This window comes from Astatotilapia calliptera, chromosome 4 (genome assembly GCF_964374335.1).
Source record: "Astatotilapia calliptera chromosome 4, fAstCal68.1, whole genome shotgun sequence".
Classification (NCBI taxonomy): domain Eukaryota; kingdom Metazoa; phylum Chordata; class Actinopteri; order Cichliformes; family Cichlidae; genus Astatotilapia; species Astatotilapia calliptera.
The window spans coordinates 20,482,501-20,508,386 of record NC_137425.1 but is presented as its reverse complement, the minus strand read 5'-3'; the positions used below and the strand labels follow the sequence as shown (position 1 = coordinate 20,508,386).

At 42.4% G+C, this 25,886-nt stretch overlaps 2 protein-coding genes across 5 annotated transcripts; both read right to left on the bottom strand.

Annotated features, from left to right (window-relative positions):
* Positions 1-11,508: 11,508 nt before the first annotated feature.
* Positions 11,509-15,118, bottom strand: tmem11 (transmembrane protein 11). 3 transcript variants are annotated; one of them, XM_026165423.2, is made up of 3 exons: positions 14,984-15,043; positions 14,648-14,756; positions 11,509-12,563 (listed from the first exon to the last, which is right to left on the bottom strand). In XM_026165423.2, exon 3 carries the CDS (start codon positions 12,554-12,556, stop codon positions 12,047-12,049), a length of 510 nt encoding a protein of 169 aa, XP_026021208.1. In that variant the 5' UTR covers positions 12,557-12,563; positions 14,648-14,756; positions 14,984-15,043; the 3' UTR covers positions 11,509-12,046. The 3 variants fall into 3 exon arrangements, with proteins under 3 accessions (XP_026021208.1, XP_080156509.1, XP_026021207.1); XM_080300383.1 differs by lacking the exon at positions 14,648-14,756 and having other exon boundaries at positions 14,984-15,118; XM_026165422.2 differs by lacking the exons at positions 14,648-14,756; positions 14,984-15,043 and adding an exon at positions 14,504-14,637.
* Positions 15,119-16,135: 1,017 nt separating this feature from the next.
* Positions 16,136-20,077, bottom strand: natd1 (protein NATD1). 2 transcript variants are annotated; one of them, XM_080300384.1, is made up of 4 exons: positions 19,753-19,979; positions 18,671-18,789; positions 18,312-18,360; positions 17,241-17,823 (listed from the first exon to the last, which is right to left on the bottom strand). In XM_080300384.1, exons 1-4 carry the CDS (start codon positions 19,850-19,852, stop codon positions 17,723-17,725), a joined length of 369 nt encoding a protein of 122 aa, XP_080156510.1. In that variant the 5' UTR covers positions 19,853-19,979; the 3' UTR covers positions 17,241-17,722. The 2 variants fall into 2 exon arrangements, with proteins under 2 accessions (XP_026021211.1, XP_080156510.1); XM_026165426.2 differs by lacking the exon at positions 18,312-18,360 and having other exon boundaries at positions 16,136-17,823; positions 19,753-20,077.
* Positions 20,078-25,886: the final 5,809 nt, after the last annotated feature.

Genomic DNA, 25,886 nt, shown 5'->3' with positions numbered 1-25,886 from the left:
CAAGCCGACACTGACCGAGCACTCAGGGAACTGTACAGCGCGATCAGCAGTGAGGAAACCGCACACCCAGAGGCAGCGTTTATCACAGCCGGAGACTTTAATAAGGGAAACCTGAAGAAAGTCTCACCCAAACTCCACCAACACATCCATTTTAACACTCGTGGAGACCGGCTACTCGACCACTGCTACACCTCTTTCCGGGATGCGTACAAAGCCCTCCCCCGCGCCCCATTCGGCCAATCAGATCACCGCTCCATCCTGCTCCTGCCCGCCTACAGGCAGAAGCTGAAACAGGAAGCTCCAACCCGGAGGGCGGTGCACTGTTGGACGGACCAATCGGAGTCTGCGCTGCGGGACTGTTTTGATCACGCGGACTGGGAAATGTTTCACGTGGCTGCTAGGGACATTGACGAGTACACAGACTCAGTCTGCGGATTTATCAGGAAATGCGTGGAAGATGTCGTCCCATCCAGAACAGTTAAATCCTTCCCAAATCAAAAACCCTGGATTAACGGAGATGTTCGCGCGGCACTGGCGGCACGGAGCACCGCCTTTGCCTCCGCGAACACATCGGACTACAAACACGCACATTACCAACTCCGGAAGACGATCAAAGCAGCCAAACGTGAGTACAGGGACAGGGTGGAGCAACAGTTCGACAACCCTCGGAGTATGTGGCAGGGACTAAACACGATCACAGACTTTAGAGGGAAAACCAGCACACCGCAGACCACGGCCTCTCTGTGTGAGGATGTAAACGTATTCTACGCTAGATTCGACACAGCGAACACCATGAGACCGGACAGTGTGCGCACCGCGGATGACGTCAGTGCGCACACTGTGTCTGAGGAGGATGTGCGGAAGTGCTTCAGGAAGGTGAACGCACGCAAAGCTACTGGTCCGGACGGGATTCCTGGCCGCGTCCTCAAGTCATGCGCGGCTCAGCTGGCTGCAGTGTTCACGCACATCTTCAACCTTTCCCTCTCTCTGTCTGTAGTCCCAGCCTGCTTCAAAATGGCCACCATCGTCCCTGTACCCAAATCCTCCACCATCTCCTCATTGAACGACTGGCGACCTGTAGCCCTGACCCCCATCGTAAGCAAATGCTTCGGTCACTGGACCCTCTACAGTTCGCATACCGCCACAACAGGTCCACTGATGATGCCATAGCCTTGACACTACACACTGCCCTGTCACACCTGGAGAAGAGAGACACGTATGTGAGAATGCAGTTTGTAGATTACAGCTCAGCATTCAATACCATCGTTCCCTCGAAGCTGGACAGGAAACTGCAGGATCTAGGACTGAGCAGCTCCCTCTGCAGCTGGATCCTTAGCTTCCTGTCTGACAGACGCCAAGTGGTCAGACTGGGCAGCATCACCTCATCCCCCATCACACTGAACACTGGTGCCCCACAGGGGTGTGTACTGAGCCCTCTCCTATACTCACTCTACACCTACGACTGCACAGCCACTAACAACTCCAACATCATTGTGAAGTTTGCGGACGACACTACAGTGGTGGGTCTTATCACCAATGGTGATGAGACGGCTTACAGGGAGGAGGTCAGCGCCCTGACCCACTGGTGTCAAGACAACCATCTCACCCTCAACGTCGCAAAGACAAAGGAGCTGATAGTGGACTTCCGGAGGTGCAGAGAAGTACACACCCCCATCACCATCAACGGCGCTGCTGTGGAGAGAGTGAGCAGCTTCCGGTTCCTTGGTGTACATCTGGCTGAGGATCTTACGTGGTCAGTACACACAAACAAAACAGTGAAGAAGGCGCAGCAGCGCCTCTTCTTTCTCAGGAGACTGAAAAGATTCGGCATGAGCCCCCGCATCCTCAGGACCTTCTATCACTGTGCCATTGAGAGCATCCTCACTGGATGCATCACCACCTGGTATGGCAACAGCACCGCCTACAACTGCAAAGCTCTCCAGCGAGTAGTGCGGTGCTCTGAACGGATAATTGGAGGTGAGCTTCCCTCCCTCCAAGACATCTACAGGAAGCGGTGCCTGAGGAAAGCGGGGAGGATCATCAAGGACTCCAGTCACCCCAGCCATAAACTGTTCAGACTGCTTCCATCAGGAAGGAGGTTCTGCAGCATCCGGTCCCGTACCAGCAGACTGAGAGACAGCTTCTTCCATCAGGCCATCAGACTGCTGAACACTTCATAGACACCTCAGCTTCACTACTGGAACTTTAACATTATGCACTCCATACTGTACAGTAATGCCACTGTTTTGCACATGTCTCAACTCTGTATATTTTTATATATTTTATTTATTGTTGACTCTATTTAATTTGTAAAATATGTGTACACACACACACGTAGAAAAATATTTCGTATACACATCCAGAAATGCATATACTATTATATATTGTACATATATTTATTAGTTTCAAATGTAGCCATTCTTGTATTTTGCTTGTTTACATTATTGTATTTTGCACAACTCTGTTGCTTGTGAAGCTCGCACACAAGAATTTCACTCACATGTGCTGTACCAATGTACCTGCACATGTGATGTGACAATAAAAGTGATTTGATTTGATTTGAAGTGTTTTCCATGCTGCCATGAAAACACAGAAGAGCCTGCTCTGTACTTGATTCTCTTAAGTACAGAGGTGGGAAGTGACGAAATACAAATATTTTGTTACTGCTGCATTATGTGGTGTGAAATTGTGCCTATAAATTAATTTCCAGTAGACAAGAACCTGTTGATGAAAGTCAGAGAAAGTGGTTGGCAATCTATGAGATTCAAAGTCAAAGCGTACTTAAAAGTCTATTCCTCCAGAATTTAAAAATATTACATGAGGCATAATGAACCAGAATGACTGTTTGCTATAAGGAAAGGACTTTACCCATTTAAGCTTTAAAACACCATGACACCAAAATAACTTGTTAGTTGTATAAAGTGCTTTGAGTGCTCAGATACAGTAAAAAACAAAAAGCGCTATATGAGAACTGGACAATTTACCATAGATGAGCCCAGACAAACAGCACATCCTTGTCTTATCCCCTTTTTGATTTCAAATATCGGACATGCTCCATGACCTAAAGCTACTGAGCTCTTGATACTGTTATATAGCATCCCAGTTACCTGGTTTTAAGGAACGTGTGAATAAATCACTGTCGTCAAGCAGATGAGAGGCTTTTTATTAATCTGTACGGATCAGGTAATACCGCTCTTCTTCTCAGCTTCTGTCCCCACACACCTAACTTCCTTTCAGAATTCCTCCACCAATCACAGAACGCAACCAGGTGCTTCTCCGTACATGAATAGGTGTATTTTTTTCCATTACTGTCTTTGTTTGCCAGATCTGTGCATCCTTCAAGTTTCCAAAAGCAGCTGTTAGATCAGCTTAGTACAATTCAATATGAGTCCTTAACTACTGCACTGCTGGTTCACAGAATGCAGGTGGTCGCCCTCTGGTGGACTATGTGGGAACTGTATCTTGTAATTAGATTAACAAGAAAGACGCAAAGGAATAAAGCCACGAGGTTTAAAATGTTGATGTTAATCTTCCTTTTCTGACTTGTTTTTGATCCTGAACTTATATCTCATCTTAGCTGAAAAGAACTAAAATGGACCAGTGCCTGTGACATGCAAGAAGTAAAACTGTTACTGGAGAATCATCCTTAACAAGAAAATCATCCGTGGAACAAAAAGAAAACAGACAGAAGCAAATCCTTCATCTTTATCTGCTGTGATGATCAATATCTGAGCTACACAAACATAACAGCCACACAAGTAGGATGTTTTGGGTTTTTATGGGGTTTTTTTATTTAAAAGAAAGAGAATTCCAATTTTTACATCATGAATTAGATCTTTTCTATTAATTCAGTAGTCAAAACATAATATAAATAAAACACACGGTTAAATATAATTAGCATTTTGATTGTAGCATCGCTTTTAAATACAGTTCATTAGCATTATCAGCTTTAAGAGTACAAAGATAATTCTGGAAGTCACCATTTCTATTGCTTACAATCTTTTGAAAGTCACTTTTACAAGTACAGACAAACTCTCCTCAAACAAGCTTAATCAACAGGAACACGAAAAACATAGTAAAGCAGAAATAAAAGAGAATCTGATCAGGAATGTGTTCAAGTTAAAATACAGTCACAGCAGTTTTGAGCAGCTTCTGGCTCATACAAATTGAGAAGCTGAGTGATACTGTAAGAACGAACAGTAGCCACGATGGCTCTGCTCTGCTAATTCGGATTGAACCATTTAACATATAATATAGTTCTATTTTTGGTGCCTATAGACCTTGAGATTTTTAGTTTTGCAAACTTGAAAATTTGATGTGGGAAGTTTAATTCTTCTAGTAAAAATTTGGCTAAATCTTACAATAAAATACAATTTGTTTAGGTGAGATCTTACCTTTTGACTGTCACCGGACTTCCGGTAAGAAAAACGTTACTGCCAGTTGTTTACGGTGTGGTTGTCGTCAGGTTTCCGTGTGACAGCAGCCTTTCAAGGCGTGTGTTACAACCAGCAGCGCGTCTAGCCGAGCCCAGGCGGATAAATGAAGAGCGCGCACCCCAATCTTTTCTGGCAAGAATTTTGTGTTTTTGTTGTTTCCTTTATCTTTTCTGAGTTCTCTCTTTGTTACGAGAAAATATTGTTTGGTTTCTTTAAGTACCCCATGCACAGGGCAAACGAATTTTATTTCATTAATTTATTGATATTATTGGCTAAATTTCATACACATAAGTCGAAATTTTCTAACGCAAAACTATCCTTTCAGTGCTTTTTAAATGAAACCAAACAATATGTTAAAACCATACAACATTCTCAAAATCTAAACGCTGTCAAAACCATAAACTAATGTTCCCTGTTCAATATCATGTGATTCTTTAATAGACTGTCTATTTTGGGGTTTTTTTTATACAAACCCCCTGAAATTGTGTTTGCTATTTTGTATTTGTATATCTGTATTTTGTGCTTTGTCAATAAAGTGTATTCAAAGAAAGAAAAAAGGGCGCACCCCGCCCGCGTTAGGTGTCGCGCAGAGGCGGAGGAAAGGCAGAGTTGATGTTCGAATCTTTTGTTTAACAGTCTTACTGTAAATGGGTGGATGGTTGTAAATCACATCACAGATGCCAAAAACCTCTCAAACCAAGCCCTCTTGCCGGTGATGCTGTGCGCAACCTCGTGACAACCACATGACTGATACTAACTCCTGAGCTGACTGTATGCTAACATGCGCCACAAATAAGGGTCATATTTGGATTTAAAACAATCACCGAGAAGCTTCCACTGAATGCTACTTTCCCCTGCATGACACTGAAATCATTAACACATACTAACCCTCCATACCCTGTAGGAAACTCACTTGCTTGGAATAACATTTCAACAGGGAAAGAGTTGAGAGCAAATGTCCTTCTCTTGAACCTTCTGTCAGTCAGACAAGTGTAGCTTGGGCTTTTCTTTGCACAGGACAGGATTAACAATGGCGACATAAACGAGCTAAGGAAGCATGGAAACTGCAGAAAGGGCGTATGGCTCCTGTGTCAGTGAATCCAAACTACCTCTATGTTTGAACAAATCCAGTTACACAGCTCAAGAAAATATTACTCTAACGGAAGAAAAAGGCAGTATGTGTCTCAGTAGTACTAAAAAGCTATTATATCAAAACGTAAAGGGAAAACAGTTTGATGAGCTGTATAGTGAACTGAAACTGAAACAAAACGAAGCCTATCATTAGGAATACTGACTTTTTACAACTTCAGTTCTTTTTTCACTCAGTAGGTGGCAGCAAACTACAAACAATGGTTGCATTTTACACTCATCCGTTTTCATTAGAGGCAGAACCCAGAAGCACATCCAGGTTTAGGTCTACTGCTTGGTGCTACACAGAAACAGGCTGAACAGACTGGAACTCACATGAATTTGGACGAATCGAAGTAAGAACGTCACTTCTGCTCAATTGAATTGATTATCATGACCCTCACTAATAGCCACCTTAATAAGTTAAGAGCAATGTGCCAAAGTAGTATAAATATTTTAACTTTTGGAAAATCCAGCAGGTTGATTAAGTGATTTCACATCATGTGTTCAAACGGCTTGTCAGTTTTTAATATATCCCATGTGCGCATACTTAAGCTTTAAAAAAATACAGTCCAATGACCTGATAGATGTTTGCTGAACATTGTGGTTTACATCAGCACTTAAATTAAATCATAAAGAATCTGTTTTGTGTGGGCTGTTCGATACCATGAAGCAAGACCTCTGAACATCTCACTTTTTCAGTTTTTTTCATCTCAGTATTCGCTGTTTAAATCTTTTCCCATGGGTGCTGGGTGCGTCAAGTAACCCCAATAAATGTAGAAAATCTTTGACTGAAAAACTGCTTCTTAACCTGTCTGCACCTTCAAGTGTGTTATCAGTTTATATTGTTACTAAACTTTTTTCCCCTTTAGACTTGGCTCATGTGATCAGGTAGAGGATCATTAGGGGGTCCATTGTCCCTCTTGGGGGGGACGATCCCACAGGGTTTAAATCTGGGACTCTCCACCATTTGACCCTAGAACTGAAGACATTTCTCGGATGAGAGGTGAAACATCTTCAAGCAACTTAAAGAAGTCCAGATGCTTTTCTTTCCAAGCTCCTTAGACTACGATGACCTGATTGAGAACCTTCACAGACATCTTAAGTATGCAAACTGCTGTTGGAAGCAGCTGGTACCAGTATCAGGTCAGCTGACAAATAATTAGCCTGCTCTGGTCACAAACCTGCAAACTAATGAGGTTATCTCAGACCACTTGCCTGCTGTCTCCTCATTTCATTTCTTGCCCTTCCAACAAGTTATAGAAATTTAGGTTCAAGCTGAGCAGGTTAAGGGCTATGATTTGGAAATGGTTATTGTTTTTCCAGACCCAAGAGCGAAAACACATCAAGGCTGAGTTTGAAAAGTCTGTATGAATAAAAACCTTGCTAACTGACTCTCCCTGACCTTCCAAGCATTTAGGTCTCAGTTGTCTGAGGCATTTTCATCCACTCTGTACAACACTTAAAAAACAAAACAAAAACAAAAAGAACACAATTTAGCAAAGCACCATCCTGACATTTGGAAAAACAAGCAATTTTAGGATAACTTCCTTAGGTACACCAGTGTAACTGCTCATTAACGCAAATATTTAATATCCAAAGACATGGCAGCAACTTAAGGGATGGAGACGTGCTCAACACAACCTGTTGAAGTTCAAACTGAGCATCAGAATGGGGGAGAAAGGTGATTTACTTACTCTGAATGTGGCATAACTGTTGGTTCCAGATGGTCTGAGTATTTCAGAAACTGCTGATCTATGTAGATTATTCCACATAACCATCTCTAGGGTTTACAGAGAACAGTCTGAAAAGGAGAAATGGCTTGTTGTGGTCATAGAATGGCCATTCTGATAGGAGGGCATCAGTAACTGAAATAACCACTTGTTACAACCAAGCTATGCAGAAGAGCATCTCTGACAACATGTTGAAACTTGAAGCAGATGCATTACAGCAGCAGAAGACCACTCTGGTCCGCTAAGAACAGAAAACTGAGGCTAAAGTTCACACAGGTCCAATAAACTGGACAACAGATTGGAGAAATGTTGATGCTATAAATCATGGATTCATCATGCCCTATATTAACAATTCAGCCTGCTGCTGGTGGTGTAATGGTGTGAGAGTTATTTTTTTGGACACACTTTGAGGTTTTCTTAGTACCAAGTGAGCATTATCTAAATGCCACAGCTTACCTGCTGTTGAGCATGTCCATCCCTTGAAGTTTTTTCATTTTCTGATGGCTGCTTCCAGCACGACTAACAGTTCATTTCACAAAGCTCAAATCAAATCATCTCAAACTGGTTTCTTAAACATGAGAATAAGTTATTTGTTCTCAAATGACCTCTTCAGTGACTCGATCTCAATCCAATAGAGCACATTTGAGATATGGTGGAGCAGGAGATTCTTTTGATGGAGTGGAACCAACAAATATTCAGCAACCGTGTTATGTTATCAGATCAATATTAGAAACAAACTAAAGAAATTTATATTCTGAAAAGCTTCCAAATTTACTTTTGTCTCCAGAAAATTTAAGAACACAGGTACATTATTATTATTAAACAGTTTAACATAAAATCTCCTTTAACAAACTGTCACTTAATATTTAACTGCATTTGCCTTATACAGTTACAATTTCTGCTTCACTTCATGTTATTATTTATTTTTATTATAGGATAAATAGACAGATGGCAAATTTAAAAAAAAATTAAAAAAAATGCACACAGCAAGCTACTTTATTAAGTGCCACTTATTAAGGTGTTGGGCCACCATGTGCCACCAGAGGAGCCTCAATCCACCTTATACTTGAGTCTCAAGCTCTCTGAAACTCTACAGGTGGGAATACCTTTAGAGTTAATGTTTGCAACATTAACTGTTTCCAAAACAAAAAGTTCCATTATATGACTTTCTGGTGTGTCAGTTCTGTGTCCGTCCAAAATGTCACACACATTGTTGAAATGGGTTGAAAGGTGGTGACTGCAAAAGGAACATACGATCATTTCCATCCTCCTGACGTTATTTGGAAACTGGAAATCTTTCATCAGTAGGACAGTAGGGTGATCACTCACAAAAACTTTGTATTGATTTACAGGGATCGGTATTTCTAAGGAACCCAAACCGTGACAACACACATAAACTTGGCTTCATTTTATCTGTTGACTCAAACAGTCTTAATTTCAGAATCAGAATCAGAATCGTGTTTATTGGCCAAGTATATGTGCAGACACATACAGGGAATTTGGTTCCGGTAGATGGTGGCTCTCAAGCACAGCAATTTTGTCTTTTAATTATTTAATGTAGACACTACTGGTCAAAAGTTTTATAATACCCCAGTTCTTCTAGTTTATTAACTGAAATTCAAGCAGTTCAAGTCCACATGAATAGCTTGAAATGGTATAAAGGTAAATGGTGACCTGCGAGAGGTTCTGCAGCAATCGAAGTTGATCAAGACTTGAAAGTTGGTTCCTACAGGTGTCCCAACTTTTTCTTGATTACTGACAACCTCCCGAGTCTACAAAAAAATAGTGTTGGAACACACTGTGGCATCATACACTTGTGAGCATTATTCAAACAGTATTGTATTAAAGAAAGTAACTTTTTGACCAGAAAAATAGTGAGGAAAAAGGCAATTAACAATAGAAGAGACAAACCATCATAACATAAAAGTGTAGGTTTTTCCTTCAGAGAAATTGTGAAGAAAGGCAATGTATCAGGGATTACAGTCTCTTTTACTATCAAAAGGCACTGAGGGAATCTGACAGGAAGAGGTCTGCAGAACCCAAAGCCACAACAAAATCAGAAGGCAAGATAGACTCAACAGCTAGAGTGATAGGTGGCTCACGGGACCACAGCTTAATAGTAAGCAAGTCTCAGTTTCAACTGTAAAAAGCAGACTTTGAGATACAGGACTGACAGATCAAGTTGCAGCAAGGCAGCCATAGCTTTGGCGTGAGAATAAGAAAAAAAAAAAAAAAAGCCTTCCCTGGGCCATGAAACACCACCAATGGACCACTGAAGACTTTCAAAATTTGAAATCTTCCGTTCATCATTCAGGATTTTTGTATGCCATTGAGAAGGCGAAAAGGAGGTTCCTCAGTCTGTGACATCAAATGTCAAACATGGCAGAGGAAGTGTGATGTTCTGGGGCTGTTTTGTTGGATCCAGGGTGAATGACTAGTACAGATTGAGACTAGTACAGAACCAACAGCTACAACGAGATTCTGCATCAACATGCAGAATCTTGGTATGTACCAAGTCAGGGGTTCATCCAACAGCAAGATAATGACTCAAAACATACGTCCAAGGTATGGCAGACTTACCTTAGGAAAAAAACAGAACAAGATGGTAAGCTTGAAAAAGAAAAAAAAGAAGAAAAAAATAGGGTTGCTGGTAGGGATGGGTATCGAAAACAGGTTCTTGTTGAGAACCGGTTCCCACTGTTTCAATTCCTTGGAATTGTTTGCCATTTTTGCAAACGATTCCCTTATCGATTCCAGTCGCCCCGAATGACGTCACCACGTTGCGGAGCGTCATTTACCTGGCAGGAAACACGGCGCGTAAGCGGCTCAAACGCTCAAAAGTTTGGTTACACTTTACTGGAACGGATGACAACAGGGCAACTTGCAATACTTGCAAAGTAGATACTTCATTTAAGGGAAGAAACACTACGAATATGCAAAAGCATTTGCTCAGAAAACACGTGATAACCTTAAATGAATGTCGTGTTTTTAATTCCGCTCCGGACTCGTGAATCTCAACCCAGCAGCAGCGGTAACGTTTGCACGTCCTCTCCCGTTAATGCGGCAGGTAAATAATCAACTAACAGTGCATATTATGTTAGCGCGATCTGCCTTATTACAAAACCTGCCATTACTGTGCATTTAGGTGACCATGATGAGAGAGACAGACAGAGTCTGGCTGGCTCAGATGCTGGCAGTTCTCGCTGCAGTCTACCGGTAGCGTCTCCTTTCAGGCCAGGATAGACGAATGTCACCGAGCAGTGACTCAGTTTGTGGTAAAAGGCTTGCACCCATTTGCCACAGCAGATGCCCCCGATTTTAGGTAAGTGAATGTGTTTAATTGTAGGCAGGGACATTACTGGATATTCTTGTATAATTGCTACTGAATAATTTATGTTATACTTTGTTATTGCTACAGAAGAATATTTATTTTATTATTTTACATTTACAATTTTTTTTTCCTGGGGACCCTGTGACACCCATTAAAGAGCTGTAGGCTGGATCTCTTAAGATCTCACTGTTGGGTTTGTAAGGCCATGTTACTCTTAAATTTCTATTTTGTTCAAAGAGAAGATATAAAACGAAGTTCCAAGCTAATGTGTTCTCCTTTCTTATAAAGAATCGATAAAGAATCGAATTGTTAAACAGAATCGAAAATGGAATCGGAATCGTGAAAATCTTATCAATACCCATCCCTAGTTGCTGGTTTGTTTTAAGTTAACTGGTCAGAAGAATAAAAGGAAAGCAACACGTAAATGCCACACATTTGTGGGAACTTCTAAAACAGGGTTGGGAAGAATATTTGATTTCCATTGTAGAGGAAACTGCCACAAGCTGTTATATCTGCCAGAGGTGGATGCTTTGATGAATCAAAGGTTTAGGAAACATTTTGATTTATAAATGATTTCCGATATTTTCTTTAAAAAAAAAAATAAAACTTCAGTTGTTTATTTGTTTTCATTCAAGAGTACAATGACACATTATACTGCCTGAATTTCAATAAAAACAGGAAAAGGTGTTCTAAAATTTTTGACCAGTAGTGTACATAGTTAGTGTGCATGGGTTTTTGTTTAAAAAAAAAAAAAAGAAGGAAAAAAAAAGATATTGATCCCCATTATTAATATGATAAGACCTTACTTGCACTCGTTCAAATCAAACATGAACAAGACACAATCTCAAAGAAGTTGGATCTACTTGCTCCTTCCCAGACATCGTGTTGAATCCATTTAATGTAAAAAGCAAAATACAGAAAAGTGAGTTTGAAATATCCTAATGTTTAATGAAATGGTGATGTACTGATCAGCAAGAAAGGGGTACAGTAAAACTACGAGGAAAACAGGGAAAGAACTTGGTACACAAAACATGTCTGTCCATTGTCATTCCAATACACCTCTGTCCGGAGGAACTGCTGCCATACCCTTGTGCGCTAACTTGTTGTGTGTCAAGGATGGAGAAAGTGGGGGAGAGGGTGAGAGTGTACTACAGAGATAAGTGTGCAGTTGTTGTCACATAGAAGTAAAGGAAATGTAAAAGGGGAAAAAAAAAACAATTCCTTCTAGTTTTAACTATATCCCTCTGATCAAAGTTCAAAAAAGAGGCACCCACCACACGTGGAGCTGACTGCTGAACTTGATTGTGACTTCTTTTTCCTTACATGGGGGGTGGGTAGGTTCTGTTTTTTTTTTTGTTTTTTTTTTTCTCGGTTTTCCTTTTTTTTCTGTTGGTTCTTAAATCCTCTTCAGAGTGCACTCATACCACATAGAGTTCGTAGATCTTCTTGGCGCAATACGCCAGGGCAGCCAGTGCTATCGTATTATGGAGTCTCTTTCTGTGGATGTCATCCCTGCGTACCAATACCACGGGCGTTGAGGAGGTCAGTGTATGCAGGGGCAGCCGCGAGAGTTTTTGGCTGTCATATTCCACCTGGTACTTGCAGCAGGGGTCAAACTGCCACGAAATCCCATAGAGGGCGGCACAGGCCACGCTGAGGGCGCCAGCGGGCAACGCCACATAGCGCAAGTACTCGACAGGCAGCGAAAGTGGCGTCAGGAGGCAAGCAGCACCTGACAACACGGCTGTCTTGTGCAGGCAGTTGCCAACAGTAATCCAACGGGCCGTCTCGTCTCCGATCCGCGTGGGCTCGATAACAATGTATTTATACTGGGCCTCCAGCGCCTGCTCCAGCTCATACTCAAACTGGTCCTGTGCATTCTCCCCATTGTAGATCTCGTGCACGATGTAGCAGTCTGACGCCGCCATCACACCCCTGTGCAGAAACACAGGAACAGGCAGGCAACAGTGAGTGTAAGAACAGATGACCATAAACACACTTTAATTAAGCAAAGACTGTATTTCCCCTTTTCCTGCCTGCTGAAATGTCCACTCTATCACCATCTAACAAACATAAAAGGGAAGGATATTTCTCTAACCAATAACCAGAGGCTCATTCACCCACTTCTAACAGGTGGGTCATATGATTGTTGGGTTTTTCTCTGTATCTATGAAGCGCCTTGAGGCGACTTTTGTTGTGATTTGGCGCTATATAAATAAAATTGAATTGAATTAACACCGTTTTAAGTCGATAACAGGAGTGTAAGCATGGTCATGTCTATACAGCCCGCAACTGTTCTGACTGCTCCATCAAGTATGGTTGATTCATTCAGTGCTTTTCCAGCTCAGTAACTGAATGCATCTTTGCAGGACTAATAATCAGAAGCCTCAATATAAGCACACAAAGGTGGCAGGCAAATTCCTGGAGGGAGATTGCTGAGAGAACATACAGAAAAAACCTTTCGGGACCAATATAATTGCCTTTGAAATCAACTGACCACAGCAAAGGAGGAAAAGAAGTCTCAGAACGTTATTTGTTTCTATCATGGCTGCCTTTGCATCGAAAACTCCAGGACACAACTGCACAGAAGGTGTTGGCAACAGCGTTGGCCACATACATAGGAAACATTGTAAGCTTTACAAAGATTCACTGCAAAACTCTAAATCGGATGTTGGAGTAAGAATGAGAGCAAGACCATGTGGCTAAAAGCAGTCTTATGTGTGGTTACGCTTTTCGAAATTCCACGCAGACAACACAAAATTCACAGACAGCCAATGACATACAACAGCTGAAAACTGGATTCAGCAGACCTGCAGCTAACTAGCACATTTGTACCCAACGCATAAGATGTTGAATGCTATTATCTTTTTCTAGTAATTAATTAGACAGCTGGACAAACTGTTGTCCGAGAAACCGCACTGTTCAGGTTGATGTTTTAGTCGGGACTTTTACACTGACGGCACTAAAGTTTCACCACGTTAAACTGACTAATCCTATAGCAGTTAGATTAGGTTAGGTGTTCGAAATGTTGTGTATAAATAACAAAATGTTTCAATCAAAAGTGTGGACATTTTGTGTGCGTGAAAGTGTTGAATTTATGATTTCAAAAGAAGTTAAAGACCAAAAATCCACCACCCAATCGTTGTAATTAGGGATCATAACATCATAATGGTGTCCAAACAGCACACAGATCTTAACATGTGTATGACCACATTTAAAAACATAGGACTTGGGGAAGCTGCTTTCCATAAAGTCCCAATTAACCAATGCTAAAAGTACCAAATGGTCACAATATAAGGCCTTCTTTTAGACGAACAAACAAACATTAAAACACTAAACACTATGCTTCTCACACCAGAGGTGTGAAGTTTTATGACATATTAAGATACTAGGGAAAATCGACTGAGCCTCACGGAGCAAGGGGAAAGTTGTACTTCAGTTAGGTGCAACAGAAAACTCGCTTGACTGGCAGAAAGTTGGAGGACCGGCCAGCTAAGTTACAGAGCGAGCAGGTCGACCAACGAGGCGGTCAACACTCCGAACCGAGCCAATACCGTGAGGCACATCGACAGTCACATACAGCACTGCTGTTTGCCCCAACGAGCGGCAAAACCAAACTTTTCCCAGTCAATCACTTGCTGTGAAATAATCAAAACATCACATGAGCTGCTCGTTAGCGACAGCTAGCCGTGTGCGTTAGCCCGCTAACATGAGCTAACCCTGGGTTAAAAAAAAATCCAGACTTCTCCCGTTGACATTTAACTCTGAATCCCAAACGAGAAGCACGTTCGGAACCTGACAAGTAGTGTCATCGACCAAACAATACTTCATATTAAAACACGTTCTTTTAATGGCCAAGATGTGGAGTAACTGACCTCTCCCTGCTTACTGGGACACCGCGCCTCCTTCCCAGCGACGCCATGTTGGAGATACAACTGTGATTGCGGTTGACGTAAGACAGCGCCCAGTTTTATGGGTGTTGTAGTGTGTAAAAAAAATACAGTTTCTGTTCGACTCACCAGTTGAATTCGAATGCAGACTACTATTCCCATGATGCTGTTCGGACAGAGTACCTGCCTTTACGTATTTTATAATGGTACATAGAAGTTGGGGAGGTCAGAACACATTCTGAAAAGATTTAACAAACTGAATGAAGGTATGTTTATTTAAATTTGGCGAGCCATGAAGTTAGCACAGCCAAACTAAGCAGGAAAAATACCGGCTCCATTTAAATATTTAAACCCATAATAATCCAAACAGACTACATGCATAGTCAGGTCTGTTATAATATATGACACATTGTTCCGTCATCTCGTTTTGTAATAGGATTTATGTGGAGACCTTTGGGTACTCACCCATAATGTGTCCTCGCGTGCTCTGGCTGTGTTCGTGCGCGCTGCCTGTCCGCGTGCTGAAACCTGACGCGCGCTGGCTGTCACAAGTATAATGGCTACGTTCAGGAATGTGAGATGGTTGGGAACAAATGCTGTGCCAGCACGAATCACATCAACCAAGGCTATTGACAGCTGTGGCTTTCCAATGATATTTAAGCCTGGTAATTTTAAGAATTTAGTGAGGAATTGTCTATTCCGATAAGGACTGTAGGCTATTTAAAGGTGCATTTTTATTTTTTATTTTTTTAGCTTAAAACACATGTAGACATGTTAAATAAATTAATGGATTTATCAATTTAAAAGAAGTCAAGAGAAAGAAAGTAGTTCCAGCCACACATTTTGAGTTATTAGCAAGTACCATGCTTTTTCAGTGTACCAATTACCTTTTTTGAATATATTTTTTAAATTAAATGTATTAGGTCAGTGACACCAACACCACCAGGAATAAACCATCAACTTGAAGCTGTGAAACAGGACTTCTCAAACGTCTGTCTTTTACACAGTCCACGAGTTTTAACTTGTTAGCAATGGAGAGCATTTATATCTAATAACTTCAATTTGCCACTGGATGGCGCCAATACATACATATATACGTACAGATATTTGTCATCAGTAATCTAGAACACGAATCTACTCCATCACTAGCTGTGACGTGTGGGACTGATAAATATATTCAGTGGAGGGTAAAAATTCCACCTTTTCTTTCATTTTAAGTCTTACACTATTACTTTTACACTGTGCATCTACATGTTAGAAGATCAAGTATTTAAAAAAAATACAGCAGTCCTCACTCTGTATTTTGAAACTATTCTGCCACCTCGATTTTCTACATTTACTTTAATTGAATAATAAGCGAAAGCCCATACCATTAACACTCTGGTTTGCCAGTGTAAAAATAGTTTAGCTTAAGTATTGAAGGAGTTTGCATGCTGAAACTATTAACAGCACAAGACGAACTGCATTGTAGATAATTATTATCAGTGTATGACCACCGTAGTGACGACTGCACAGTGGTTATAAAAAGTATATTGTACACAATCACGTTTTCTCCATAAATAATCACAAATGTTCCTCTGCTCCTGCCAAGGTACATAAAGCATTAGTCATCTGATGTGTGTTTGATTTATTTATGCATTTATTGACAGCAAGTACAGAAAAAAAGTCCAAATCACAAAACAGTGTAATATGGATTGGATTTTGATGCCTCTGTGAGAGCCACTCGCTCAAATGAAACATTTGCTTCCTTCCAAGGAAACACACAAATTTAGACAAAACACATACACAGAATGAAATAGTACCTCGAATACCTTGGCCTATCCTTAGGTGTGTTGCACCCAAAGGGAAGTTTAACAAAAGGGAAATTCCTGCAATTAACTCAAGGTGAGCTCAGCAGAAAGAATCTGCACTGTCCTGCCAGAGTGTGCCGAGTTACCTGAGGTATCTTTTTCTCCTCAACCCTTAAGATTGTCAACAGCAAAACCTCCTGAAGAGTACAAAAAAAACAAGGGGTGGGTGGGGGGGATATTTTACTTTTTAACAGAGATCTTTATCATTTTGATATCAGCTGAGCAGAGTAGCCTTGTGGGCAAGAGGAAATATGGATCAAATAACAAAACAGCCACAGCCACCCAGTGCAATTCCTCAATGACAGGACAATGGGCCGTCTGACACCACATAAATGTGAATGCCCTGAAAAGAACAGTGCCGTTTTTGTTTGCTGGTTCGAACAGAGACATCTATACATACACACACTGATGTGTCACACCACACCAGGACCCCGTTCATCAGCAATGTCTGTAACATTTAATGTACGATGGAAAGAGCAGGAGTTATCTTGAGGCTCAGTCAGACATCGTCACTGTTTTCTACACCTTTGATCGCTCGGTGAATTGATATACGACTGGAATAACTTCATTTTTGTTATGTGGAGGAGGAATGAAAGTAGATGGAGTGATGTTTAAAACAAGGCTCTCTGAGGAGGAATATTGGTCAAATTCAGATTCGGCTTTCCCACTTTGACACTTACAAAACAAATTTATATTTGTGTTGTTGTTTTTAAGCCTTTTTGCATACATAACCTTCTACACTAGCATATCAGTTCTAAGAAACAGAATTTCTAAAAACTTGAGAAGAAGGGGTTAAATTGAATTATTTGCAAAGAATAAGAAAAAAAAATGAAAAAGAGAGGTTGCAATTTACATAACACAAAAAAAGAGTATTTGAGCATCAGTGGAGTCATCAAAGACAAAAACACCAGGGGTGGTCACCTTGTAGTGCTGCTCATGACCAGTGAGTCCAGTTGAGGACAGAAATCTGCAACACACTGTAACATTTGACTCAAATCTGCTCTGTCAGTGTTGGGTCCTGGAAGTTTCTGTCTGAGGTAACAGGCTTCACCTTTGGTTGCTTTGTTTGTACAAGTCGTGATAGGCTGATTCCCCTCCTGCCTGTGGCGAGTGTGTATCCTCATGTTTATGCAGAGAGCTATCAGTCGATCAAACGGTCAACTCACAGGCGTCTATGGTCCGAGATTCAGCTATTTCTCTGGATTCAGTCACTGTTGTGTTTAACCATGCCTAGAAGATCCTTTGTCGCGTGTTCTCCTGTAACTCCAAAGCATGCCGCCACGCAGTATTTCTCTCCTTGGAGTCCATTTTGCCACCTTCCTTCGCTGCCATGCAGGATCATTGATAAATATGTTCAAAGTATTGAGGCTGAGGATTCTCTTTCACGTATTTCTGAATGTACCAGCAGGTCAGGTGAGCTTTCAGGTCCTCTTCCACCACAAAATCCATGGCTGCCTGCAATGACATGGTGCATAACAGCTCACATCAAAATCATCTGGCCTTTCCTAGGACAACAATTTAAGTGGAAACATTTTCGATTCTCAATGTATGGTACACTTTTTTAGCTGCTCATAAATGCAAATATCTAATCAGCTAATCACATGGCAGAACCTCAAAAAGGAATGTAAACATGATCAAGGAAACCTCCTGAAATTCAAACCATGCATGAGAATAGAGGAGAAAGGTTGATTTAAGAGACTGGGAATGTTCCTGGTGTCATATTAGCTGATCTGAGATTTTCAAAAACAAGCTGATCTACAGGGATTTTCCAACACAGCCATATTATGGGTTTACAGAGAATGGCAATAATCGAGAAACTTGCTTGTGAGGAGAATGCACAGACTGTTTTAAGCTGATTAGAAGACAATAGTTACAACTTAGATAACCAGTAATTAAAACTCAAGTATGAAGAAGACCGTCTCTGAATTAAGACCATGTCAAACCTTGAAGGAGAAGCGCTACAGCAGCAGAAGACCCCACTACGTGCCACTCCTATCAGATAAGAACAGGAAACTGACGCTACTATTTGCACAGGCTCACAAAATTGGACAACAGAAGATTAGTAAAACATTGAGTCTTAAGCTCTGATGTGACATTCAGAAGGTAGGGTCAGAATTTAGTGTAAACAATATGAAAGAATAGCTCCACCCTGCTTTACGTCAACAATTCAGCCTGATGGTGGTTTAATGGTGTGGAGGATATTTTCTAGACACAGTTTTGGCACCTTAATACCAACTGAGCATTGCCAGAGCCTACCTTCTTGTTTCGTGAACAAACGCAAAATCTGGGTTTAAAAAATTACTTTGGCAAGGTGTTTGGCGATTCCTCTCCCTCTGTAAGCATCTGGAACTTCGGTGTGCTGCAGGTCCACCGTCTTTTTCCCAACATACTCGTACAGAAGAACCGCACGATCATGGGATCCTAAGAGCAAACACAAATATTATCTCTGGCAGAGGTTGGTCTTCACCTCCACTATTGCTAGGATTTACTAATTATCGGAAAAAACATGACCCCCCCCCCAAAACAAACAAAGAACAGAACCTGCAGAAGCCTGCCACCCTGCTTGTGCACACTACAAGTTTCATCCCACAATTACTTCAACGTTTCAGCATTTTAAAGCTGACTCTAAGTGCCCCAGTTACATTATTAAGGTGTGGCAGCAGATTTTAATTTGCATGTAGCGCTGCAACATGGCTGCAGGGAAAGACGAGGCACGAGTGGCCAGGTGCAGGCATGCCCTTGTGAAGGAAGGGTCGTGTTGCTGGGTGAAGAAAAGATAAAGATCTCCATTCAGCACAACAATGGCATCCACCATTTTCCTCTTAACAGCTGACCCACAACTGACCAGGACAAACACGACTACTGACACACTTAAAACAGTAATATTAGTGTGTCGTAAAGGATTAATATATATAAAACGAAGAAGACTGTGTAAAACTTTAAAATATGTTTAAAGCACTTGAACTGAACGCTTGAAAGGAAGTAGCACAGCACATTTGGAGGCCTGGCAGATAAAATGCTGACTCTGGAAAGCTGAAATGGTGTTTGAATCTTAATATAACCGTAGGGGAAGGTATTTTGCTACAAATGAGTTTTACTTGGAAGATTAATACTGGAATTTGTGTATTTGGGATTGTGTGCTTTTCAAATTTGCGTGCTTGGTTTGAGGTCTGGAGGCCAAATACTTTGGTCTCGCCGAAAAGAAAGAAAAGTAAAGCACCGGTACTGGTGGTAAAGTCAGAAGACAGGCTCCGTCTATATGTGAGCAGCCATCTGTGTCTGAAATGGCAGCTGTAGGTATCAATAAAGCAGCGACGACGTTAGCAAGAGCGAAAGCTAACACTAGCATCAGCTGGCACGCTAATGTTTACATGTTGAACTCACCATTCAGCCTGATGACAAACTGCCGACGTTTCTTATCGTGTTCCACCCTGATTGGAGAGTTGTTTGCATCAAAGGCATTAGTCTGTGCCGCCTGTGCCATAGTAGCGCCGTTAAAAAGTCACAACAATGACTGCTACGCTACCCTACGGGATTGCTAACCAGAAATGGCTACAAAAGCAAAACACTTCATCCAACGAAATCAGCTGTGAGGTCACGTGACGCGCGGCCAATCGCAGGCGTCGTCTTTAGAGAGGCGAAAACAGAGCGGCTTTGTAAGATAACTCCCCTCGAGATCATAAACTCTAAACGCCTGCTGAGAAACGATAAAACCAACTGTCTGACTCCGAACGCAAACGTTTCACATGCTGCATTCACGTGACGTGGGATCATAAACAATTATGTCCGTTAAAGACCTGTTAAAGTGGGTCTTATAAAAGGAACTTGCTGCTTACACGGGGTTTTTTTTGTACCTTTTCTGCTCATTTTGTATTTTTTTACAATCCCTGTGAATTATTATATCTTTGCTACTTTATTTCTTTATTATTATTTTAAAATAAAGTTTAAGAGAATTGAAATGTAAGTTTTGTTGTTTAATTCTGGTAGGAATAGGTATAGTATAAAGTCTCTAAATACAATTGCTATAAAATATATTGATTTGTTCATCCGTCAGTTTGAACTGATAAATGATCGGCCCTGTCCCTAACATCTTCATCTGTCACACCAGCCCTCTGCATGTCCTCATTCATGGATGAGGTCTCTGAGGTATTTTCTTTTCCTCCTGCCTGTCAGCCCCATTTTGCACTATCCCTCCTCTGCACATGTCCAAAACAGCTCAGCCTTGCCTCTCTAACTTTGTGTCCAAACCACTCGGCCTGAGCTGTCTCTCTCATATACTCGTTTCTAATCCTGTTCATCTTGTCCTTCCGAGTCAGTGCCAACATCTCTAAACCACACATCATAGCTACACTAATACCTTAAATCACCCCTGACACTTGTCCTCACCTACTCCACCTTGGCTTGCACTCTCTTCTTCACATTTCTTATGCACTGTCTATTGCTTTGGATGCCTGGTCACAGGTATTTAAGCTCATCCACCTTCACCACCTCTGCTCCCTCCAGCTTCACTATTACACCTGTCTACCTATCAGTCACACACGCATTCTGTCTTGCTTCTACTGACTTTCATTTCTCTTCCCTCCAGTGCAGAGAAAACAGGTTTGTAAAAGTGTGTCGGAATTGCATATTCAATATCATACACACATATATGTATGATATATGTGATATATATATATCAGAATGTGAGACAGAATGTGAAAAAAAATCCATGAATCCACATGGTAGGATTTGTAAAGAATTTATTCGTAAATTAGGGTGGAAAATAAGTATTTGGTCACCTCAAACAAGGAAAATCTCTGGCTCTCACAGACCTGTAACGTCTTCTGTAAGATGCTTTTCTGTCCCCCACTCGTTACCTGTATGAATGGCACCTGTTTGAACTCATCATCTGTATAAAAGACACCTGTCCACAGCCTCAAACAGTCAGACTCCAAACTCTGCCATGGCCAAGACCAAAGAGCTTTCGAAGGACACCAGGAAAAGTATTGTAGACCTGCACCAGACTGGGAAGAGTGAATCTACAATAGGCAAGCAGCTTGGTGTGAAAAAAATCAACCGTGGGAGCAATCATCAGAAAATGGAAGACATACAAGACCACTGATAATCTCCCTCGATCTGGGGCTCCACGCAAGATCTCATCCCGTGGGGTCAAAATGATCATGAGAACGGTGAGCAAAGATCCCAGAACCACACGGGGGGACCTGGTGAATGACCTGCAGAGAGCTGGGACCAAAGTAACAAAGGTCACCATCAGTAACACACTACAACGGCAGGGAATCAAATCCTGCAGTGCCAGACGTGTTCCGCTGCTGAAGCCAGCGCATGTCCAGGCCCGTCTGAAGTTTGCCAGAGAGCACATGGATGATACAGCAGAGGATTGGGAGAATGTCATGTGGTCAGATGAAACCAAAGTAGAACTTTTTGGTATAAACTCAACTCGTGTTTGGAGGACGAAGAATACTGAGTTGCATCCCAAGAACACCATACCTACTGTGAAGCATGGGGGTGGAAACATCATGCTATGGGGCTGTTTTTCCGCCAAGGGGACAGGACGACTGATCCGTGTTAAGGACAGAATGAATGGGGCCATGTATCGTGAGATTTTGAGCCAAAACCTCCTTCCATCAGTGAGAACCTTGAAGATGAAATGAGGCTGGGTCTTCCAACATGACAATGATCCAAAACACACCACCCGGGCAACAAAGGAGTGGCTCCATAAGAAGCATTTGAAAGTCCTGGAGTGGCCTAGCCAGTCTCCAGACCTCAACCCCATAGAAAATCTGTGGCGGGAGTTGAAAGTCCGTGTTGCTCGGCGACAGCCCCAAAACATCACTGCTCTGGAGAAGATCTGCATGGAGGAATGGGCCAAAATACCAGCTACTGTGTGTGCAAACCTGGTAAAGACCTATAATATATATATATATATATATATATATATATATATATATATATATATATATATATATATATATATATATATATATATATATATATATATATATACATACACACACACACACACACACACACACACACACACATATATATGTATGTATGTATGTATGATGTGTTACGCCCCACTTAATGAACGGAGTGTCGACTGGAGTGAGGGGTAACACAAAGTGAAAGGGAACACATGAACTACTGGAGAAAGAGATGTCAGTATACAAGATTTATTGCCTAAAACTACTATAGTACAAAAACACAGGGAAGCTCTTTTCTTCAGGGTCTCCAAGGCCAAAACAATAAACAAAACACCCCCTTTTAGCTAGAAATCAAAACCAAGTACTCACTAACCAAAAACAAAATACAATGGCTGAGCTCCCTGTCTAACCAAACCAGGAGAAAACAGGTGAAACAAAAATGGCAGAGAACCCCTACCTGCTTCCACAATGACAAACTAATTATCACAATAAGGGCACACCTTCGCTCACAATAAAAGAAAGGAAAACCAAAGTTCACAGAGGGTAAGTTCTCACACACATACACACAAAGGCCCGCTGCCCAAAACTCTACAGCTCACAGCTCTGGCAACATGGGGAAAATGGCAGGGGGTGTGGCAGTTTAGGATGGCAGACTATATGCCGTGGCTGACGAGCTGGAACACACCTCAGCTGCGGCTCATGAGGCAGACCTGCAACACAAGAAAAGGAGAAAAACAACTCTTCTACAGAGGGAGAGCCACTAGAGGTCAGCGACCGTAACACCCCCCCACATAAAATATCACATACAGTAAACAGACACCTTTAACAACTGCCACCAGGTCCGTTACTGGGGTTAAGGGGTTAATACTGGGTCCTGGACAGTGCGTCAGCCACCACGTTGTCCACACCTCTCTGATGTCGGATGTCTATGTTATACTCCTGAGCAAGCAACGCCCATCTCATCAATCTTTGGTTATGATTGTACATGTGCTTTAGGAATACCAGAGGGTTATGGTCAGTATAAACCATGACAGGGGTGGTGGTTGACCCCACGTACACGTCGAAATGCTGCAGAGCAAGCAACATGGCCAGGGTTTCCTTCTCAATGGTGGAATAGTTGAGTTGATGAGGCTTGAACTTAGCTGAGAAGTAGGAAACCGGGTGACTGATGCCATCAACTCCATCCTGCAACAGTACTGCTCCAGCGCCCGTAGCGCTTGCATCCACTTCCAGCTTGAAGGCCTTGCTGAAGTCGGGAGCAGCCAGTACAGGGGCACTGCAAAGGAGAGACTTGGCACAGTCAAATGCATGTTGGCACTCAGCAGTCCATACGAAGGGTTCCTTTGGACTGCACAGACGAGTCAGGGGAGCCACCACTGTTGAAAAGTTCCGGCAGAAACATCTGTAGTAGCCCACCAGACCCAAGAAGCGTCTGAGCTCCCGTCTGGTGGTGGGCACCGGGTAGCTCAGCACGGCCTCCACCTTTGCATTCACGGGGCGCACCTGGCCATGTCCCACTTGTTTTCCGAGGTATGTCACTACCGCCTTGGCAAATTCACACTTTGCCAGGTTCAGAGTTAGGGAAGCCTGGGTTAAACGAGCAAAAACATCCCTCAGAGTACTCACGTGATCAGTCCAGCAAGAAGAATATACCACAATGTCATCCAAATACACATTACAACTGTGAATGTCTGCTAACACAAGGTTCATAAGTCGTTGGAAGGTGGCTGGTGCATTCCGCATGCCAAACGCCATCACTGTGTACTGCAAGAAATAGTCTGGAGTAACAAATGCTGAAATATCAGAGGCTCTGCTAGTTAGAGGAACCTGCCAGTACCCTTTTAACAGATCTAGCTTTGTTATGTAGGTGGCGGCTCCAATACTGTCTATGCAGTCTTCCATGCGAGGCAATGGGTATGAGTCAGGGACTGTGACTGCATTTACTCTCCTAAAATCAGTACAAAAACGAGGAGAACCATCTGACTTTGGTGTCAGCAGACATGGAGAGCTCCAAGAGCTATGGCTAGGTATCGCCAAACCATTTCCAAGCAGGTACTGTACCTCGTTTTTCATTAATTCCCTCTTGAGTGGGGGGCACCGGTATGCGTGTTGCTTAATAGGGCACGCATCACCCACGTCAATGTCGTGCTTTAACACTGGGGTTTTAGACGGTACATCCCCAAACAGACTAGGGTGCGCTTGGATCAGATCTTTCACATCGTCTCTCTCGTCATGAGGAAGATAGGAGAGGTACGTGTCTAAGGCACCAAGAACCTCTGAGTTTGCAAGCCTGCCGCTCTGCTGACCTTCACTACCCTTCACCAAACCATCATCATGGTTTATGGGCACAGAAATGAGTGAGATGGAGCCCTCGCGATCGTCTTCCCTAGAGTGAAACAGTTTCAGCATGTTTATATGGCAGAGCCGTGTTTTACGCCTCCTATCCGGAGTGCGAACGATGTAGTCTGTGTCATTGACTTTGCTCTCTACCACATATGGTCCCGCAAATTGGGCTGACAGAGACGGACCAGATGTGGGCACCAACACGAGTACCTGATCACCAGGTTTAAAAGAACGCTGCACTGCCTTCCGGTCATACTGCCGCTTCATTTTCCCTTGGGCTGCTGACAGAGACTTCTTAGCTATTGCACAAGCATGGTACAAACGTTCCCGACACTGCGTGACAAACTCAAGCACATTTGATTGCGGCTGCACATCAGACAAAAACTGTTCTTTCAGGGCTTTTAGAGGCCCTCGCACACTGTGCCCAAAAACTAATTCAGCAGGGCTGAAACCAAGGGACTCCTGTTTTGCTTCACGAGCTGCAAACAGCAGGAATGGCAGTCCCTCATCCCAGTTCTTGTCAGTCACCAGACAATATTTTCGCATCATCAACTTTATGGTCTGGTGCCATCTTTCTAGTGCACCTTGTGACTGGGGATGGTAAGGGCTGGAAGGGATGTGTCTGATACCAAGTGATTGTAATGTCTGCTTGAACAGTTTTGACTGGAAATTGCTGCCTTGGTCGGTCTGAACAATTCTAGGCAGACCGAATGTTGAAAAGAATTTAAGTAGAGCCTTAATCACAGTGGGAGCGGTGATTTTTCGAAGTGGTATGGCTTCAGGAAAACGGGTTGTGGCACACATGATTGTCAAGAGGAACTGATTACCCGTTTTTGTTCTGGGTAGAGGACCCACACAGTCCACTAAAACACGCTCAAAAGGCTCCCCAACTACCGGGATGGGTTTCAGAGGAGCAGGTGGCACTGTCTGATTAGGTTTACCCACAATTTGGCAAACCTGGCATGTTTTGCAGAACTTGGCAACGTCTTTCTTCAGACCTGGCCAGAAAAAGTGCTGAAGAACGCGGTCATAGGTTTTAGTAATACCTAAATGACCTGACCATGGGTGTTCATGCGCAAGCTGCAATATGCCACCCCGGTAATCCCTAGGAATGACTATTTGGCGTACCACCCCCCAACCCTCATCACCTCCTTCCTGCTGTAATGCAGGTCTTGAGACCCATTTTCTTAGCAGTAACCCATCCTCAAGATAAAACCTGTGTGCCTTTTTATTGTTTGCTAACTCGCTTAC